Source organism: Capra hircus, chromosome 26, assembly GCF_001704415.2.
Source record: "Capra hircus breed San Clemente chromosome 26, ASM170441v1, whole genome shotgun sequence".
Taxonomy (NCBI): Eukaryota; Metazoa; Chordata; class Mammalia; order Artiodactyla; family Bovidae; genus Capra; species Capra hircus.
The window spans coordinates 28,884,016-28,905,227 of NC_030833.1; the positions used below are offsets into that span (position 1 = coordinate 28,884,016).

At 51.1% G+C, this 21,212-nt stretch overlaps 1 protein-coding gene across 3 annotated transcripts; it reads left to right on the plus strand.

Annotated features, from left to right (window-relative positions):
- LDB1 (LIM domain binding 1) lies at nt 306–13,282 on the plus strand. 3 transcript variants are annotated; one of them, XM_018041309.1, is made up of 11 exons: nt 306–401; nt 8,251–8,353; nt 8,477–8,521; nt 8,628–8,703; nt 8,799–8,901; nt 9,072–9,244; nt 9,722–9,844; nt 10,067–10,150; nt 10,243–10,366; nt 10,571–10,719; nt 11,427–13,282. In XM_018041309.1, the coding sequence occupies exons 1-11, from the start codon at nt 377–379 to the stop codon at nt 11,655–11,657; spliced, it is 1,236 nt and encodes a 411-aa protein (XP_017896798.1). In that variant the 5' UTR covers nt 306–376; the 3' UTR covers nt 11,658–13,282. The 3 variants fall into 3 exon arrangements, with proteins under 3 accessions (XP_017896798.1, XP_017896799.1, XP_005698408.1); XM_018041310.1 differs by having other exon boundaries at nt 10,571–10,713; XM_005698351.3 differs by lacking the exon at nt 306–401 and adding an exon at nt 5,204–5,756 and having other exon boundaries at nt 11,427–12,201.

Consider the following 21,212-nt stretch of genomic DNA (forward strand, 5'->3'; position numbering starts at 1 on the left):
GAGAGCGAGAGCGAGAGCGAGAGCGAGAGGGGGCGAGCGGCGGCGGCGGCGGCGGCGTTGGCGGCAGGGAGGGCGGCGGGAGCGCACAGACACGCACACGCACACGCGCACACACGGACACACACTCCGGGGACGCACACCCGTGCGCACACACGCAGAAGCAGCTCGCCTTCCTGCCTGGCTTCCTTCCTGTCTGCTCCGCGCCTGACAGGCTCCTCGCTGCAGCCAGGGGCCGCCCGCACCGGGCCGAGGCCGGGCCGGGCCGGCGGCGAGGGCAGCGGGGACCGCGGGCGGCGGCGGCGGCTCATGCCCGGCCTGTCCCGCGCGGGGCGGGCACCGTGACTCGGCTGGGCCCCCAGCGGCGGGCGATGTGAAGATGTCAGTGGGCTGTGCCTGTCCTGGTGAGTGAGGCGCGCGGCCTCCCGGCCCCTCCCTCCCGAACCCTCCCTGCAGATCCCTCAATCCTTGTTTGGTGAGAACTTGTGTGGGGGGCGTCGAAGGCATGGCTGTGGTCGGGGGCTGTGAGGGGTGTGTGAGGCCTCAGTTGGGGGAGGGTTTTCACCAACTGTGTAAATGCGCAGCAGCCCAGAGGCACGGGTAAAGGGTGCTGGGGGTAGGTTGTGTGTGTGTGTGTGTGTGTGTGTTGTGTGTGTTGTGTGTGTGTGTTTTTTGAGGGGAGGTTAATTAGGGAGGGGTTGGGGGGGGCTGAAATTCCCAGAATTCCAGGGTGTCAGCCAATCAGAAGTGAGCCTGGACTTTTGACCCCCCCCCCAGGTCATCATAGAGTTGTGATTGGCTGGTTTGGGTTGCCCCCCCCCACCTTTCCTGCTGCCTATTCCCTCTAACATTTTGTGACACCTCCCTCCAGACTGTTTCTGAGGCCTCTTGTTTGCGGGGAGGGATTGAGTGGGGACCATTTTGCCCCTCTCCAAATTATCCTGCCTGTTGCCAGGGGCGGTTGGCCCTCCTGAGAGACCGGAGGTGCGGGGGGGGGGGGCGCGGCGCCGATAATTGGGCCCTTGGGCTTGGCATCTCTGCCCTAGTGGGAGGGGGAATGTGGCAGCCCCAGGCAAGCTAGGAAATAGAGTGACTTGTGAGGGTTGAGTTGAGGGAAGGGATGCTTGACCCGAAAGAGAGGACTTAGGTTCAGATTCCTGCCTCCCCCCAAACACATCAACTCTTGCCAGTGACAGCTGGGGTCTGAGTTCTTTCCTGGGGAAGAGGAAGACTTATCTACTGCCAGGAGGAAGGAGAGGGGCCATGTGAATGGAGAGGGAGTCTTCAGAGGGCCTCAGAACATGGTTTCTACCCGTCCCCAGGACTCTGGGTTCTTGAATTATCTGCAGAACCCCATGTTGTCCCAGGCAGGAATTAGCTTTCTTTTGAAAGTGAGATATTCCTGAATCTAGCCTGGTTTGGATCCTTTGCCCATTCACATGCCCTGTTCTCTGGGAGGCCCATACCCTACAATTGGAAGCCCCCCTCCCTCTCCAACACAATCCCCAAGGGAAGCTGCCTGTGCGGAAGCTTCCTTGAAAATCATGTGACCCAAGCCAAAGCTGGGCTGGGCTGGGCACACACTTAAAGTGCCTGCTGAGGCTGACGTTTAAGGGGCATGGGGCCCAGAGGGAGGGCTGGTAGAGCCTGAGGATCCTGGAATATCCGGGTGTGGGAACCCCTGGCTCCTGCTGCAGAGGGTGGGGGAGAGGAGGTGGGGGGAAGAGCTTGCCAAGCTAGAATCCTGTCTGGCCCCATCACTGCTCCTCCTATCAGCTCCTCCTATCACACATGTTCTTGTGTGTATTTTCAATTGTCCCATGCTGAGTACCCTGTTCAGACCCATCCATTCTCTGGAGTCCATCCCATGACCTTGATCGTCCATCATCATCCTAAAGGGATGCACAGCTAAAGGGCTGAGTCTTAAATGTTGATTGTTAGTTCCTACAAATAGTGGGCAGGAGGCAAGTCTAGAAGGGTTGTCAGACTAGAGGTAGATGGTTTTGAAGTTGGGTGTGTGGTCCAGTAGGAGAAGGAAGAAAGTTTCCCTCTCAGCCTCTCTGGGAGCAGCATGGGGACAGATGAGGATCTGTGTGTGTGAGGGGGGACAACTTCAGTCAGTGCCCTAAATGGTATGTTTGTTTTGTGTGTCTAGTGATCGGTTGGGGGAGAGGGGGCCTAAGATGGCCAAGAGTGGGGAATCTTTTTCTTGAATGAAAGGAAGTCTTATGATTGATGCCATAAGCCATGGTTGGAGGTTAGTCTTCAAGGAGAACCACTTGGGGAGCGGCATGAGTGTCCTGGGGGTGAGAAATGGTAGGAGTTGGGGTAAGGGAGGGCACCAGGCTTGCATGGGTGTGTGTGAGCACATGGTTGAACTCAGGGACATTGTGGCAGCATGTAGAGTCCCAGGCCCAAAGACCACCGCCCCCAACCTGAGCAGCCCTGGGGTGGGGGCTCAGGCGCCCTGGCAGGCGGCCTGCCTGCTGCCTGCCTGCTCGTCTGAGTCTCTCCTTTGTGCTCTGCTGTCTCCCAGCTCCTCCTCCCCCAGCCCAGCAGAGACAGCACATGCCCCACACATGTGACTGAGGAAAGCCAGAGCACACGCAGACCCACACACATGCACACGCGGAAGGAAACACTACAAGATACACACACAGACACACATCTAGCTCCCATAGTGCTCCTGGGGTGTGGAGTAGCTTCTGGGGCTTTGGTCAGGAGCAGGGAGAACCTCTGCTAAGGGGCATCACCCTGGGCAGGGCAGCTTGCTGAAGGGGCCAGGGCCTGTCTGGGGCAGCATGTGGCTCAGAAGGGTTAAGGCTGGGAGGAGTTGGGGGAGGGGAGGAGGCAGCAGTGGTGGCGGCTGGGAGCCAGGAGAGGAGGATGGCAGAGCGCCAGGCCAACGGGAGGCCGGGCACAGACAAAGGAAGGGGGGCAGGCACACTGGAGGCCTGGGTCAGGGAGCCCCAGGGGCCCGGGCAGGGGGCAGTGCTGGTACCTTATCCTGTGGGCTGGGGCGGGCTGCTGCCCTTCAGAATTCCCCCCTCCAGAAGGGGTGCTCTGGCCCTTCCCTCCCTCCTCACCTTTGTCAGTCTTTGCTGCTCCCAGCTTTCTCCCCACCCTACCCCCCACCAATTTTAGAGGCTTCTAACTCCGAGTTGCTCTCTTCAGTTGGACCTCTTCTGCCCCTGTGCAAATGGGAGAATTAAGTCAGAACCGAGAGAGGAACAGACTTGCTAGAGAAGGGGAACTAGGAGAGGGCCTGTTTTGAATGATATGCCAGAGTCTAGGGGCCCTTCTCCCTGAAATTTGAAGAGGCAGACTGGGTGGGGATTCAGAGCTCTGAACTGGAGGCAGAAACCAGAGCACACAGCATGTCCTGTCCCTGAGGAGACAGTCATTTGGGGCCTGGAGTGACCACTTGGATGGGGCAGGCAGTAGGGATGGCTGCAGTGCCCCATGGCTGGGCTTGTGTGAGTGGGATTAGAACCAGGGTTCCAGCCTCGGGCCCTCCTGTCTCACTGTAATCTGTCCACATTAGGATAATATTTGACCCTGAGTGCTATTAGACTCTCTTAAGGTACTGCCTTGTGAATGCATTTTGGAAAATTTAAAGGCATGAAACAAATGACAAGAATTGTCCTGTCAGAGGGGGAGGAATGTAGTTATCCTAGAGTTGGGCTGTAAATTTGGGAATCAGGGCAACTATCTCAAGTCCTGGTGGTAGGCACTATGATAGTAGGCATTCTGGCTGAATTGTATAGTTTTCAGTATGTTTATGAAAGCCAGAGTGTATCATATGGCCAGGCCATGAGGGAGCATGGTGTGCAGATTTCAAAGAGGGTGGGGTTAGTCCCTAGGTAGCAAATGGTCAGGGTGTGTGTAGCAGTCTTTCAAAGGTTCAGGAGGTATGATGCAATTTTGGGGTGTGTCTTGGGGATGGGGGCATGCGTGTCACAAGCCCCAGTGTGTATGGAAGTCAGTGTCTGACATAGACTGTGTGTGTGTGTGTGTTTCTTAGGTTTGGGTTTATTTGGAGTTTGAAGTATATCATGGTTGAAGTGTATATCAGGTACTGATTTATGTGAAAGTGAGATGGGTTGTTTATGTATGGAGGATGTTCACAGAGCCAGGTGCAATATTGTTACTGCACAGTCAACTGGTGTGTATGCCATGAGAAATCCTGTTGTGGGACTGTGTGTTAATATGCTTGTGGGTTAGGAAATAGAAAGCTGAGAATCAAATTGCAAAGTAGTAAGAGGTCCTTACTGCCACCCCCACACACACATACTGGGTGTGTGTGTTTGTGTATGTGTGTCTGTCTGTCTGTCTGTCTGTCTCTTGGGATTCCCCCCTTGCTTTGGAGAACAGGTCCTACCCTGGCAACCATATACCTTTTTGTCCCTGGGGCGTAGGGAGAGGATTCAGCAGCAGACTGGACCCTTTCTGGGGACCCTTAAATGGGCAAGTTTGCCTTCCTTGGCTCTTAACAGAGCCCCTTTCCCCTGTACCCACGTGTCTCTGGTATGGTGGTGGTGATGATGTTGGGTAGGGGAAAGGGGCCTCCCTCTGCGAAGGCAGATCTATTTGGAACTTAGCTGGGTTGGGGGGGAGCAGGGAACCTGGAGTGTCCCCCTTTCTCCAGTCAGTGTTTACAGGCTGAAGTCTGAGTCTGTGTCTGTCAAAAATAACCCCCTGCAGCCTCCCCCCAGCTGCTGTGGGATTTCACCAGCCAAGAGTGGCTGCCCAGGCCAGCCTCCAGCCTGAAAGATCACTGAGGAGAGGAAGAGAGATTTGGGGGATGTTTCGGAGGAGGCTGTTAGAAGATACTGGGACTCTCCAGAGAGGAGAGTGCCCTCCTCCATCCTTGCCTGTGGCTTTAGCTCCCCAGCTCACCCCTGAGCACCCCTGCTTGGGGCTTAAGGGCGGCATTCCTGTTCCTGGTCCCAACAGGTCTCCCCTCCATCCAGGTCTCTCCGGACCCAGTCTGTTCCGTCTCCATCTCTCCGTCCCGTCCCCTGTCTCTCCCAGTCTGTCTCTCTTTTGTTTTTCTCAGCAGTCCTCCCTGCCTGCCTCGCTCGCTCTCTCCCTCCCTCTTCCTCCTGCCTCGCAGGGAGGGGGGCGGGGCCGGTGGGGGCAGCTCCACCCTCCGCCCGCCCTGGGGCCTCATTCTGAGAGCGGCTCGGGGAGAGCGAGTGGGGAGGGAGGGAGAGAAAGGGAGAGAAGGAAGGGAGCCGGCGGGTGCTGCGTGTGTCTGTGCGTGTGTGGTGCGAGTGTGAGTGAGTGTGAGTGCCGGGCCCTGCCTCTGCTGGTGCCCCGCCGGAGGGGCCTGCTGGCCTGGGGAGGGCGGGCGGGCTGCTTGGAGGCAGAGGCAGAGGCATAGGCGGGGAGAGCAGAGGAGGAGGAGGAGGAGGAGGAAAGAGCGCAGCAGCCATTGTTGAGGGAAACCTTGCAAACAAAGAAGGCTCCGGACTCCCCGCGGCCCCCCGCCCCCCAGGCCGGCCCCCTGGCCCCCGGTCCCTGGCCCAGTGGCCATTGTAACTTTCCCCCGGGGCTGTGGCCGCCGCGGGGCGGGCTGAGGCCGTGCGTGAGAGTCTTTGTGCAGCCCGCGGAGTGGAGCTCGCAGCCAGGCCTGCCCGTCCCACTCGGGACATGAGTGGCTGAAGTTGGCCCCCCCTCAGGCCTCACCCCAGCCAGGGCCCCTCTGGGCTCCCAGCTGCCCCCCGCACCTCTCCTGGTCCCCTCAGTTCTCCCAGGTAAGTCTGGGCACCCTGCAAGCCTGTTGGGGGTGGGTGGAAGTCCTGGGTCTGGTCCGGGCCTGGGAGAGAGGTGCCCCAGCTCATAGGCCAGAGCTCTCGATCCTGCTGACCTATGGTCAGCCCCCAAAGGGAGGAGGCCTGCCCTCAGGTCAGTCCGGTTACCATGGAAATGCCCAGCTGGAGATGCCCCCCTAAGGCCACAGGATGCTGCTTCCATTCAGAGAAAACTTTACTAGTTCTGGGCTCTTTCTCTCTCTCCCCCTCCCTAAAGGCTCCCAGGTTGCCAGAGATGAGAGCCAGGGTTCTGCCTGACTCCAACCCCTCACCCCCACCCCCATGTTGCTACCTCTACCCCTGCTCCGGGGACAGGCAGCAACAGGGACAGATGGTCTGGGTGATGTTCCCTCCCCTCCTCTTCTCACTCCCAAGCCCTGTGCTGGGGCTACTGGGAGTTGCTGTGGCTCTGGAGAGATGCTGAGTTTTATTTGTGTCCATTCACTGGACGTGTAAATAGAGGCCCCTGAGCTTTGGGCTTTAGCTCTGCAGAACTGTTACCCAGCCCCAGGCAATGTGCCTGTCATTTCTCTAGTGAGAAACTGAAGCTCAGAAACTTTTTCCAGAGTTAGAGAGGAACCCTAGTGTCTTGCCTCTCATCTCTCTAGGATCTTGAGGTGACACTCAGAGTGGGCCTGAAACCAAGGAGCAGGGCAGTAATGGTTTTGGGAAAAGGAGGGCCTAGGTAGAGGATGAGGGCCAGGTCTCTTAATCTAGACTGTTGGGTGTATTGCCCAGGCATGGTTTCTGGTGGGCAACGTGAGCTTTGACTTCTTACGTGGCCTTATCTGTCTGTGGAGTGGCGGGGACTTGGGACTGGGTGGGACTGTCTCTTTCCCGAGGACATATGCTGCTCACTCAGTTCTGACTGACTTGTGAAGGCTGTGTGTTGTGCTGGGAGCCTGTGGATGTGACACCTGAGAGCTCAAGTGTGGGGCGAGGGCCTGTTGCAGGCACCGTGATCCTGCCTGGGGCTGCTGGGTTCCAGGCCTTGGTAGGCATGTTGGGGCGAGCTGAGGGTGGAAGCCTGCTAGGCAGGATGAGACACACGCGTGTGCAGGTACACACAGGCTCTGAGTTTTGGCACCTTCGGGGACCGTGTAGGATAGGCCCCTCTGGGACCCTCCTTTGGCCCATGTTGTAAGGAGGGGACCCAGGGGAGAGAATTACATGGCACATGTTGGCACAGGGTCTTCCTTTGTCTCTCCCCCCACCAAGAAACAGAACAGATTTTTGTATCAGAATTAGAGATGCGGCTCAGATACAGCCGATACAGCCAATTCACCCACCCTTCCAAATGCAATCAAGTTTGTAGGACATGAGGAAGCAGCAGTGGCTAGGACTTCGCTTCACTTTCTCCTCCTGTCTGGTGGGGAGGGGGAAAATGGCATTTCACGGGGCCCTGGCTGGCACCCAACTATGAATATAACACTTCTTCCAGTCAGGTAGTGGTAGAGCAGGAAACTCTGTGCTGCGGCTAAGGTGGATTGGGGACACCTGTGCACAGGCATAGCTAAACGCCAGCAGAGACCCTGTCCAGTTACCACTTGCCTCCAAACTGAGCTCCTGAAACCTGGGTTCCTTCCCAGGGGCTTCTTCTCTGTTTGTGAGGAGAGTGGGATCCATTGGAGGGCCATCTACCTCCACTGCAAGTCTAAGGAAAGAAAAGGGGTTGAGGCTTTGGGTTTCAGGTTTGTAGACAATACTGGACCATGGTAGGTGTGGGGGAGGGGCTGGGCTGATAAGGGAGTGGCCGTTGGTGGGAGAGGCAGAAGGCCCAACTGGTTATCTAGTGGGCGGCACCCAGCAGGCACCCCCCCACCCCTTATCGTTTTATCCCCTGCCCTCCTGAGACCCTGGGGTTGGAGAAGGAGCATCGAGTTGGCAAAATCCCCCTTCACCCTCTCCCAGCTTGGTCTCCAGAATTCAGTAGTGGGGTAGAACTACCATAGAATATGGGACTCAGAAGAATAGGCTCAAGTCCTGGTTCTGCTAGTTAGCAACTCGGCAAGTCTCTTTGAGCTTTTATTAGGCTCATTTGTAAAATGGGAATGTTAGAGTCACTTCTGCTGCCACACAGGGTTGTGGTAATGATTACACAAAATAATGTAGATGAAAAGGGAGTTTATCAAAATTTTAGATTCTGATGTTTGTATATTTATCCTATGGTATTGACATTTCTTCCCATTTTCAATTCTGTCGTCCAGGGCTCAGCCGCATGAAGAAATAGGCTCTTGAGTATTAGGACTGAGAACTTCTAGTTTGTAAAACAAAATTGGAGCCAGATTTAGAAGGTGGGATAGGTGCTCCCTGGGATAATCTCCCTTTCTGTACTCGGGTGCTCCAGAAGACCAGTTCCTGTGCATACAGTCTTAACAGCCTTCCAGGAGCACTCCCAAGAGGGACTCAGGGGACCCCATCTTTGTTTCCCTTCTAGGTTGTTCGTCAAAGTCATTCAAGCTGTACTCACCGAAGGAGCCCCCGAACGGCAACGCCTTCCCCCCGTTCCATCCCGGCACCATGCTAGATCGGGATGTGGGGTGAGTTTCTTTTCTACTTCCTGTTCTTTCCCCATATGGCATCCTGCCTGAAAGGGGGATGGAGTGACACCCCCAAATAATTCCTGTCTTCTACCCATTCTCATAGCCTTTTCCCTTTCACAGCCCAACTCCCATGTACCCGCCTACATACTTGGAGCCTGGGATCGGGTAAGTGGAGTCCAGTGGGGAGGTTGGTTCTCTACATCACAGAGGTGAAGGCAGAGGTTGGGGGGGCAGTCTGCTCCTACTGACCTCCCTTCTTCATTTCCCCCAGGAGGCACACACCATATGGCAACCAAACTGACTACAGAATATTCGAGCTTAACAAACGGCTTCAAAACTGGACAGAGGTATAGCCAGGGGAAAGGAGCTGGGAGGGAGAAGGCCATCTGGGCATCCCTGTGCCACGTCTGCTGATACACGCACCCCTCCCTATGCTCCTTAGGAGTGTGACAATCTCTGGTGGGATGCTTTCACAACTGAGTTCTTTGAGGATGATGCCATGTTAACCATCACTTTCTGCCTGGAGGATGGACCAAAGAGATACAGTGAGTGGCCTCTGGGGGTCCTGCCAGTTCTGCTGTAAAAGTATACACCTCCTATGTCCAAAGATGTGGGGCTGGGTGTTTGTCCCAGGGGATCTGTCCTGACAGGGATGTTATCTGCCTGACCACCTCTGAGAGTCTTCTGTTCTGAAGAGTTTGTCCCATCTCTACAGCCATTGGCCGGACCCTGATCCCGCGCTACTTCCGCAGCATCTTTGAGGGGGGTGCTACAGAGCTCTACTATGTGCTTAAGCATCCCAAGGAGGCATTCCACAGCAACTTCGTTTCCCTTGACTGCGACCAGGGCAGCATGGTGACCCAGCACGGCAAACCCATGTTCACCCAGGTCAGCACCCAGTTGGATGTGAAACACTGAAGGACCTAAGTTTGATTCCTCTACTGGCTCCCCAAAATGTACTTGGCTGTTCCCCAGGGAAATGGCAAGATACGCAGGGCAAGCAGGCATGCTGCAGTTTTCAGCAGACGTGTATTGTTGTAGGTGACAGTATTTTTGGGTCACAGGAGGACACAAGTGAACACAAGCCTGTCCTCATGGGGCTTATAGTAGACGAGTGTTTCACTGGCTACATGAGGAGAGGACAAGGATCTATTAGCATTTCTGCTGTGCGTGTGTGTGTGTGTGTGTGTGTGTATGGACTGGATTGGCGGGTGTGTGAGGAGATGGTCTGTGTCAGTTGTGCACACCCAAATTTATGTTCAGGTGGCAGGAGTGTGTGCAATGGGAGAGTCATGAGGAAATGGGAACAAGTATACTTTTGGGTGTGTGGGGAGATGGGCAGACTTGTGACAAGCTTGTTTCCAGGTATGTGTGGAGGGCCGGTTGTACCTGGAGTTCATGTTTGACGACATGATGCGGATAAAGACGTGGCACTTCAGCATCCGGCAGCACCGAGAGCTTATCCCCCGGAGCATCCTTGCCATGCATGTGAGTTATAGGCAGGACCTAAGACACCAGGGGGCGGGTGGGCAGCAGAAAGGGTGGAACCCGGTCTGCTGTGTTTCCTGCCATGGCCCTAGACAGGGTTGAAATTTATCCATCTGAGAAGTGAATTTTTATATAGTAGCTCTTTCTCTGTCCGGGGTGTCACGAGGCTCAGGTGACTGGGCAGGTAAGCAGGTGCTAGTATTCTTACGTTTCTTTTTCCAGGCCCAGGACCCCCAGATGTTAGATCAGCTCTCCAAAAACATCACCCGTTGTGGGCTGTCCAATTCCACTCTCAACTACCTCCGAGTGAGTCTCTGATCACCTGGTTTCTGCCCCATCCCATTTGGTCTCTGCTTCACGCCTGTCCCCTGACAAGCCACCAACTGGTCTCCCCCCAGCTCTGTGTGATACTCGAGCCCATGCAGGAGCTTATGTCCCGCCACAAGACCTACAGCCTCAGCCCCCGCGACTGCCTCAAGACCTGCCTCTTCCAGAAGTGGCAGCGCATGGTAGCGCCCCCCGGTGAGTGCCTTGCACCTGCACCTGCTCTTTCCAGGATGTGATGCTGCTCCCCAAGGCTGTATCTCTTAACGCCTCACGCAGCCCTTTCCTTGCTCCTGGGTCTGCAAGATTGGGATCAGGGTAGGCTCAGGCTCCTTAGGAGCCAGATTGGGGAACAGGGAGCCCCGGGCCCTACCCTACCTGAGTCTCCTGTCCCCGGCACAGCGGAGCCTGCACGGCAGCAGCCCAGCAAACGGCGGAAACGGAAGATGTCTGGGGGCAGCACCATGAGCTCAGGGGGCGGCAACACCAACAACAGCAACAGCAAGAAGAAAAGCCCAGCCAGCACCTTCGCCCTCTCCAGCCAGGTACCTGTAAGCATCTCGGCTTTCTTCTCTCTTCTGGGCTGCCCCACTGCTGACCCCTGACTCTTGACCCTGTCCCACCCTGAGCTCACTAGCACACGTAGAAGCAAGGACAAGACAGTTTTTCCCAAGGGGGACAAACTCCTGTCTGAGAGTCCTTGTCAGTCATATGCATGGCTGTGATCACATAGACTCAGACATAGCAACATAGAACACAAAGGGATGGACACAGCCATGGGGACGTCTGGACATAAAGGATAAACAGTTTAGGGGCACACAGACCACTAGAGAGACACATGCTGACAGAAGGACACACAGACTTAAATGCGTGTGAATCCAGCATACACACATGCACGTGCACACAGTCCCCCCCACTGGTGTTTTTGATCTGCTCCCTCTCACATGTGGACAGAAGTTTAGGAGCCCCCTAAAATGTTGGAGAGATGGATTAGGGAGCTGGTAGAGTAGATCGACTTCTCCCAGAATCCAGTGGATGTGGGTTAAAGGCTGTGATGCTTTGCAGTCTTTCAGTGGGAAGTATTAGAAGTATTTCAGGGGCTGAGAGTGTCAGAGGAGATGGGGTTGTAAACTGGGATATGAGTGGGTGGGTGGGGGTTGAGTGTCCTGGGTGGGTATTGGGGCTCTGGGGGAATCTGCTGCCCTGGGCTGGGCGAGCCCCTGCCCCGATTATGTTTGGGGACCTCCGCCACTCTCAGGATGTGATGGTGGTGGGGGAGCCCACCCTGATGGGCGGGGAGTTCGGGGACGAGGACGAGAGGCTCATCACCCGGCTGGAGAACACCCAGTTTGACGCGGCCAACGGCATTGACGACGAGGACAGCTTTAACAACTCCCCTGCCCTGGGCGCCAACAGCCCCTGGAACAGCAAGCCTCCATCCAGCCAAGAGAGCAAATCGGAGAACCCCACGTCACAGGCCTCCCAGTAAAGGCCCCACCACAGCCACCCAGCGCTCTGCCTGCCTGCCCCACCCCTCGCAGCCCCAGGGAGCAGAAGACAGAATGAAGAGACTGAGCATCTGAAATGGGCAGCCTCATCCACCCGCTTCAGGGAGGAACTGGACTCACTGGGGGCAGGTGCCAAGATTTGTCCCCCAGTGGCCCTGGGCTGGGGCTGGCCTCTGCAGAGCCTTTTGGGGGAAGGGGACCCTCATGTGGATGCCTCCGTGGACCCTGGGCCTCTGAGAAATGTCCTGACCACCCCCCCAACCCCTTGCCCAGGGCATTTGCCTCCATCCTCACCCCAGGTTCTGGGTACCCCCATCCTCCTGACTCCACCCCCTTCAAGCCCAGGGTTGTCTACACCCACAGCCCTTTGGGACTTAAAGTCGTGGGGCTTGGTTGAATGCCCCTTCCCCAAACCTTCCCTTTAGGTGGCTGGTAGTAGAGGGGTAAAGCTCTGGACTCCTCCCTTCTGCCACCTATCCCAGCTCCAAGTTTTTTAAAAAATAATATTATTAAAAATGTTAAGTTTAAAAAAAAAATCAGTCCTGTTCCCCCTCTTTCCCTTATTAAAGGTCCAGCTACCTCCCTTCGCCTGGCAGATGGGGAGCTTAGAGCCCATGTGGAGGAAGGGGGCTGTGCATTACCACTTGATCACAGTTTGAGAGCTTCAGACCAAGGAGACACTTTGCCATCTCTCTTCCCTTCTCCTCTGGGGTGACGAGTGGCGAAGGCATGCCGTGGGGCAGGGGGCCATTGATGGCCTCACCTGTGTGACAAGCCCCTGCTGTTGTCTCTGTCTCCCTCTAGGACTCTGGCCTGCCCTTCTAGTGCTTGTGACCCTCTCTCCCAGCCCCCACCCCCTCCCTCCACGGTGTGTATATTTTTCACAAGCCCTCCACTAGAGCAGCTGTCTGCATGGGGGAGGGGGAGGCTCCCTCCCTTGGGAGTGTGGAGGGAAGGGAACAGCCTTGTTTGTTACTGTGTTTTTTGTTTTGTCTCAGTTGGGCAGGCATCGGGGTAGAGGAGGGGGTTCATCTACTCTCCAGTACTCTCCTTTCCCACCTCCTCAAACTGCATATCTAGTCCTCCTCTGCCCTTCAGAGGGGTAGGAGCCACTGAGGGTGTCCCCAGCTCTAAGCCCACCAGGGAGCAATAGGCTTTTGTCCTCCAGCTGAAGTAAAGGCTCTTCATCTCCCAATATCTCCTCCCTCCCCTTCTTCACAGAAGGACAGGGGAGGCAGCCAGGATCCTCAGCTCTGTCTCACAATTGGATGGATGTGTGGAGGCTCCGGGCCCAGGGTGAGGCCAAGAGCAGGGTCCCAGGCATCTGGGCCCAGCTCTGGCTTCGCTGCCTTCTCCTGTGGCCAGTTCCAGAAGTGTTAGCACCACCTCTCCCCACTCTTCCTTCTGGATTTGGGGCCCCACACATCCTGTTTCCTCCACTGCAGCTGCCACTGTTGGAAGGGTGTTGTGTCAGGAGCTGAGGGAAGGGGTAGGGAAGATGGATGTCCCACCCCAACTGTAATGCCCCCCCCCCCTTTTTTTTTTTTTTTTGGGCCATTTGAGTCATGTATGGTATCGATCAATAAAGAGACTTTTTGGTTTGAGAGTGTCTTGGTTGGTCATTGATGCCTATGACTCAGTCCAAGGCAGCCTTTTCTCCTCCTTCCCACAGCCTCTACAACAACCACTGGGGAGGAGGTATGAACTGGACTTGTGAATTCCCTCTCCCATCTCCCTTTTCCCTTACTTCTGGTGTTGCTCTTCCTGTTTCCCAGGCGGTCCCTTCCTGGATTGCTGTTCTGCACCCCTAAGTCTTCTGGTCCTTCAGAGGCAGGGTTCCTGGGATAGACGGCCTTGAGTTAGGGAGCTAGGGGTAGGGTGAGGGAAGGGGTCCTCACCTGGCAGGCAGCTTGGATTGGAGGAGCTTTGGACTGTTAGATTCGCTCTAATGGTCTAATGCTCAGGAGACTCAGGCCTGTTTTTGTCTGTAAGCTTCGTACCCCTACCTGGCCTCTATAGCTTACCAGCCCAGCTGAGCTCTGCACTAGTCTCCCAGGAGTGAGGACCCTGGGTGGGAAAGGAGGAGAGAGTAGGATTGTCTCCTTGCTGACTTTGAGTGGAGGCACAGAGGGAGAAGGATGCTTCAGTGCTATTGCTCTGAATGGCCTGAAGCTCCACAGAGAGGAAGGAGGAGGAATAGTCTCAGACTCATTTCCAGGTGGTGATGATTCTCCCTTATTCACTTCCTCCCCCACTGTTCCAGAAGATTGGCAAGATGGGCTATTAGCACCTGCAAAGTCTCCTACCCATTCTCCCTCATTTTTGGGGGAGTGGGGGGTTGTGCCACTTAGTGTTCAAGATTAGCTTTTGGGATCTTAAGTTTCCTGACCAGGGATTGAACCCAGGCCATGACAGTGAAAGTGCCAGGGAATTCCCAGTTTTCTTCCTTTTCATCCAGACAGGGGAATCTGAGGCCTCACTGTTCCCCTGTTGTCTCTGGATCTGAAGTAAGGCCTCAATAGACATGCACTTCTGCCCCCATCTCCAAGCTGGCAGGAAGAAACCAGAGCAAAGTACTGTCTGGCCCAGCCCCACCCTCCAGTCTGTGCAGTTACCTTGGCCCTGCCCTGCACCAGCCCAGCTCCTTATTGCCCCAACACCTCAGAACTTCAAGGCCTGCATTTGTGTACACACACACACACACACACACACACACACACGTCCCACCCCTCTGCAGGACACACACACAGACACACACATGTCCCACCTCTCTGCAGGACCGATCTGACTGAAGGACGTTTACCAGCCATCTGTGACCACCAACTCACCCTGGAAGTCCTAGGTGACGCCTGTCTGCAGTGTATTTGTATCAGGCACTAGGTAACATCTGGCTTTTTTGTGAGCTAGTGTATATAGTAACTTCTGAAAGAGGGCTTGGATATGTGTATGTAAGGGAGTCTATGAATAGGTGTGTGGGCTTGTATATGTGTTTATTTATGATGTATGTCTTAGTGGATTCATTGATTCAGCTACTAACGCATTGAGCCCTCTCTGGGAGCCAGCCTCAACTCCAGGTGCTAGGGATGTGGTGCTAAACAAGGCAGAGGGGGCACAACCGTTAGGTGTGATTGGCAGCTTCAAGTACATAAATGAGGACGTACTGTTGAATGCATGGCTTGGCAGTATGATCATGTTGGGTTATGGGCCTGCCAGGGTGGGCCTGTGACTGCGTTTCAGCACGTGCTGTTTCCCATTCTGTGTGTGTGTGTTTCTAAAAGGGAGGTGGGGGTCATGGAGAGAAGTAAATGGCTAGGCCTAGACTCTGCCCTGCTTGGGGCAAGGGAGTGGACCAGAAAGACAGGAGAACCCACTTTTTGAACTCAGGAAACAGTGACCAGCGACTTCTTCTGGAGCCCCAGGTCTGGCTCCTCCCTGTTTGCCCCAGAGGCCCCTCTGGGGAAGGCCCTTGTTCAGGAGGCGTTGCTGGGGAGTGGGGAAGTAAGAAGTCCTTCAAAGCCATCATGTCCTCTGTTCTCAGGTGCAGTTGAGGGCCTAGTCCCAGGCCCAGCATGATGCTGGAAAATTTGTTTCAGCCCAGCTGGGTATCCCAGCCTGGCCCTACTGCGGAAGCCCAGGAGGTTAACCCCAGACCCCAGCTCAGCCTGCACCCAGCTCCTTCCCCATGTTTCCTAACCCAGTCCCATCCAGCCTGATCTCCAGCCCTGATCTCAGGACTGCTAGTTTAGTCCAGTACAATCTCCAGCCCCTTTTGTACCTTTTGCCCAGTCTAGCCTGACCTTTGACCCCTTTCCTAAAGGTAAGACTCAGGCCCAGTTCATTCTGACCTCCAGCTCCTTCCCCTAAGGTGAAAAGTTTGAAGCTGCCCTCCCAGGGTCTCCCTCGCATCCCTTTTTGCACAAAGTAGGGCCTCATTTTGGGGCTTGGTAGAAGTAGAGGTAAGAGAACAAGATTAGGAAATACAGCTGGGATGGAAAAAGTGAAGGGCAGGTAAGACAGGGTTGAGGGGCAGGGGGTACCAAAGATGGTGCAGGCTGAAAAGAATGTAAAATGTGAGTCAGCAGCCCTGGAATTCCAAGCTGAATTTGGAAGATGGTGGTTTTGGCCTCCACTGGACCCAGCTCCCCAGTATCCAGAATGCTACAACTCTCTATCATGTGGCCGAAGTCCCAGTCTCTCAGGACCACCTCTGAAGCTCCTTCTCACCCCATCCTGAGGTCTTCAGTGAAGCAAAACAGGAGATGAGTGGCAGACCACACGCCCTGAAGTTCCTAGCCTAGAGAATGGGGGCAACGGAAGCTGACCCAGGTTCCTACTCCACCAATTCCAGGACCCTTTTTCTGAAGTAGCTAAAACCTGAATTACTCCCATCGCTGCTTCCCCACCTCTGTACCACCAGCTCACCTCTCCAGGAGAAGAACCTAGAGACAGTCCCTTGAGGAAAGCCCCAGAGAGGCCTGGAAAAGAAGAGTCTTTCCCCCACGACCCCCAAACCAGTGAGGCTACCTGGGGGAAGTAGGTGTAATTTGCTTGCCTCTAATGCATGTCAGGTGCACAGAATTAGATTAATCATACCCTTGTTTCATGATACACTCTTTTCATTGCCCTATGCACAGAACACATTTATTTAATTACAATACTGTCGTTAAGAACTTATCACATGAAAGCTAAGATCTTGGTGATAACTCCATCCTTCTCCCAAAGTATCTGCCATTCTTTTTTCCTTTTTATTTTTTCCAGACTTTAACCTTTCAGGTGAATGGCGAAGGACTCAGCCATACATATACATGTATCCATTCTCCAAACCCCTCTCCCATCCAGGTTGGCGCATAACATGGAGCAGAGTCCCATGTGCTATACAATAGGTCCTTGTTGGTTATCTAAAATAAAGCAGTGTGTACATGACCTTCCCAAAGTCCCTAACTATCCCTTCCCCTTGGCAATCGTAAGTTTGTTTTCTAAGTCTGAGCCTCTTCCTGTGTTGTAAGTTCATTTGTATCATTTCTTTTTAGATTTCACATATAAGGGATGTCGTTCAATATTTCTCCCTCTTTGTCTGACTTTACTCAGTATGACACACTCTAGGTCCATCCATGTTGCTGCAAATGGCATTATTTCATTCTATTTAATGGCCAAGTAAGATTCAATTGTTTATATGTCCCACATATTCTTTATCCATTCCTCTCCCGATGAACATCTAGGTTGCTTCCGTGGCTTGGCTATTGTAAACAGTGCTGCAGTGAATATTGGGGTGCATGTATCCTTTCGGATCATGTTTTTCTCTGGATTCATGCCCAGGAGTGGGATTGCAGGGTCATATGGTAGCTTTGTTTTTAGTTTTTTAAGGAATCTCCACAGTGTTCTTCATAGTGGCTTTACCAATTTACATTCCCACCAACAGTGTAGGAGGGTTCCCTGCTCTCCACACTCTCTCCAGGATTTGTTGTTTGTGGATTTTTTTGGTGATAGCCATTCTGACCAGTGTGAGGTGATATATCATTGTAGTTTTGATTTGCATTTCTCTAATAACTAGCGATGTTGAACATCGTTTCATGTGCCTATCGGCCAACTGTATGTCCTTTTTGAAGAAATGTCTATTCAGGTCTTCTTCCCACATTCTTTGAATAGGTTGTTTGTTTTGATGCTTTTCAGCATCATAAGCTGTTTGTAAAATTTGGAGACTAATCCATTATAAGTCACATCATCTGCAAATTTTTCTCCCAATCTGTGGGTTGTCTTTTCATTTTGTTTATTGTTTTCTTTGCTGTGAAAAAGCTTTTGAGTTTATGTAGGTCCCATTTTTTTTTCCTTTTTATTAGTTTATCTCAGCTTTATGTATTCCCAACTTTTTTCAGGCTTTTTAAAAAAAAGCTTTATTATAGAGTAATACTGAGTATGTAGTTTTCAGCTTCTTATTATTTTTACTTAATATACTAAGATTCATATTGTTACATATTCCTGAGTTAATGCATTTTGATGGCTGTGTAGTATTCCATGTGTGACTAAACCACAATCTTTCATTCTCCTGTCTCTGGACATTCTATCATGATTTCTGCTATCATGAAGAGCCCTCCTAGGAAAATTTTTATTCCTTTCTCTTGTTGTACATGTTCAGAGTTTTTCTTGGTTCTATATTTAAGTGTGATCTCTGCAAATTCATGTTCCCACCTCTGAAGCTCAAATCTGAATGCTTTCACTATGACAGAGGATCTGGGGTTAACTTGAAATAAAGTTCAGACATTTATTGAGCACCTGCTATGTAAGTTATTCTCACTATATTCATTCATTCAGCCAGTCATGCTACGTTTAGTTAGCATAGTCCTTAGCATATGCTAAGGACTGGAGATAGAACAAAAGACAAGAAAACAAGACTTTCGGAGTTGGGTGGGGAAATAGATATTACACAAATGGTTGCATACATATGCAATTACAATTTATATATAACCGAATTGTTCAGGTTAGATGTATAATAGAGACCTAATTCATTATTTTTAATAAATGTTAAAATATTTGTTTTTGGGTGCGCTGGGCCTTCATTGCTACACAAAGGGCCTTCTCTAGTTGCGGAGAGTGGGGGCTTCTCATTGTAGTGTGCAGACTTATTGCGGTGGCTTCTCTTGTTGTGGAGTACGTGCCCTAGGGCACACAAGCTTCAGTACTTGCAGCTAGAAGGCTGAGTTGTTGTGGCTCTCAGGCCCTAGAGCGCTGACTCAGTAGTTGTGGCGCATGTCCCTAGTCGGCCCAAGGCATGTGGAATCTTCTGGAATCAGGAATCAAACCCATGTTCCCTTCATTGCCAGACGGATTCTTAACCATTGGACCATCGTGGTAGTCCCTAGAGACACCTAGTTTAAACTCATGTGTTAAAGAAGGCCTCTCTATAAAAATTAAAAAAAAAAAAAGGAAGGCCTCTCTAAGGAAGTGGTCTATCACTATCAGCTAAGACTTGAGGAGGGCTTGGCCAGGTGAAGAGCATGGGGAAGAGGATTTCAGGTGGAGGAAACAGGCTCTGATGCTGGGAAGTGTTAGGTGGTTTGGGAGAATAGAACACAAGTGGGTTCTGAGCCTGGTGAGCGAGGAGATGTGGTGGCAGGAGAGAGAGGCTGTGGCCAGATGGGACAATGCCATGGTGTCAGTGATGATGATGATGATAGCAGTTAACACTTATTCTGCACAGGTATTGTGAGAAATCCTTTGAAAGCGGAAAGAAAGAAATCTCTTTGAAAGCTGACCACTACTTGTGTTGTAGGGACTGTTGTTATCTCTCATTAACAGGAGGAAACTAAGGGCCAGAAAAGCCAAGCAATTTGCCTAAGCTGACAAAGATAGCAAGGATTTTGAATTTCATCCAGATATAATAGACTGTCACTGCAGGGTCTAAGGCAGGTTACAGTTAAGACCTGGTCCCTGCCCTCCTGAAACTCCCTGAACAGGGGAAAATCAGACCTGACCGCGATCTGAGTAAAAGCACACCTCAGGGAGCAGGATTAGAAACCTGTGACATCCTTCAGACTAATAGGGAGAGAAATCTCTTTGTGTTGACCAAAGAGATCTGGGAAGACCTCCTGCTGAAGGTGAAATTGGTTGTAATTGTGAGAGGGAAGTAGACAGGTAGCAGGTGATTTTGTCAAGAATCGACAGACATTCTAAGGGATGGCTTTAGGGAAGGTACTGAAATAGCATGGTCAAGGGAAGGAATGGTGGGTACTTTGCTGGATAGGAGAGAAGGAATCAGCAAAACTGCTCTTCATGGTCTTTCTAAATTGTACAGTTTCCAATGACAAGTTGAGAAATTTATTTTTTCTTATTGTATTTTCTTCTGGGGGGCAGTGTCCTAACTGCTAGGCCGTCAGGGAATCCCCAACTTGAAAAGTTTAGACTTAATTTTATAGAAGTGGGAAGCCACCAACAGGTCTGAACAGAGAAGTGACTTAGGTATTTTTTTTTTAAGTATAAGGTTGGTTTGGCCTGATATATAGAACTAGAAAAGGGGGACCAAGTAGGGGGCCATGAAGTCCATACTCTAGCAACTTAAAAAACCCAAACAAAAAGATCCTAACTTATCATAAAATAAATTGAACAAGATTAAAGAATTAAATAGAAGCAAATAAAATTAGAAGGTAATAAAATGAAATAGTGTTCACCAACTTTCTAGAAGTATGTGTGCAAAGTATAAACTTGTAAGATTTTAAATACCATAGAAGAAATCAGAAAGGAAAAGAATTAATTAAAAAAGGAAAAGTGATCATTTTGACTGCAAATTTATAACTTTGGTATATGTGTGTATAAATAAAAAAATAGATCCTCACTCCCTACCCCCATCACAGCCAAAAAAAACAAATGGGTGTGCTGGGAAATACATTTGCAGCAAATATGATGATTTACAATCTTTTTGTACAACTATTAATGCAAAATAGTTTTAAAAAAGAGGCTCCTCAATAGATAAAAGGGTAAAGGACAATTTCAGAGGAGGAAATATCAATACTAAGACTAAAACACATAGAACTATAGCAATTTAATTCTATTTAAATAGTATGACTCTTTTTGTCTATTAAAGTAACAAAGTTTTTTTAGTAAATTAAAAAAATACTATAACAGCTTTATTGAGATATAATTTGCACACCATACAATTCACCCAGTTAAAGTGTACACAATTCAATGGCTTTTAGTATATTCTTAAGTGTTGTGCAAACATCACCAAAATCTATTTTAAAACATTTTCATCATTCCCAAAAGAAAACCTGTACCCAATAACAATCACTCAGTATTTTCCCCCACTATCCCAGCCCCAGGAAACTATTAATTCACTTTGTGTCTTTTTAAGTTTACCTATTCTAGACATGTCATATAAGTGGATTCATGCAATATATGGTCTTCTGTGCCTAGCTTCTACCACTTACCAGAATATTTTCAAGTTTCATCCATGTTGTCTCATGTGTCACTGTTTCATTTCTTTTTATTGCCAAATATAATTTTTCATTGTATGAATATACTACATCTTATTTATCCATTCGTCAGTTGAGGGACATTTGGATAATTTTCTTCTTTTTGTCTGCTATGAGTAATGCTCTATGAACATTTGCATACACATATTTGATTAGATACATATTTTGATTTCTCTAGGATATATACCTAGGAGTGGAATTGCTGGGTCAAATGGCAACTCTATGTTTAACCTTTTGAGCAACTGCCAGACTTTTTTCTAAGTGACTGTACCACTCTACAGTTCCACTAGTAATATATGAAGATTCTGATTTCTTATATCCTCCCCAACACTTGTTATTGTCTTTTTTTTTAACCATAACCATCCTGGAGTGTGCAAAGTAGCATCTCATGATGGTTTTGATTTACATTTCCCTGATGACTAATGACACTGAGCATCTTTTATTAGCCATTTGTGTATTTTCTTTGGAAAAATGTCTATTCAGATCTTTTGCCCTTTTAAAGTTCCTTGAGGTTTTTTTTTTTTTTGTTATAGTTAATGTACAATGTTGTATTAATTTCAACTGTACAGCCAA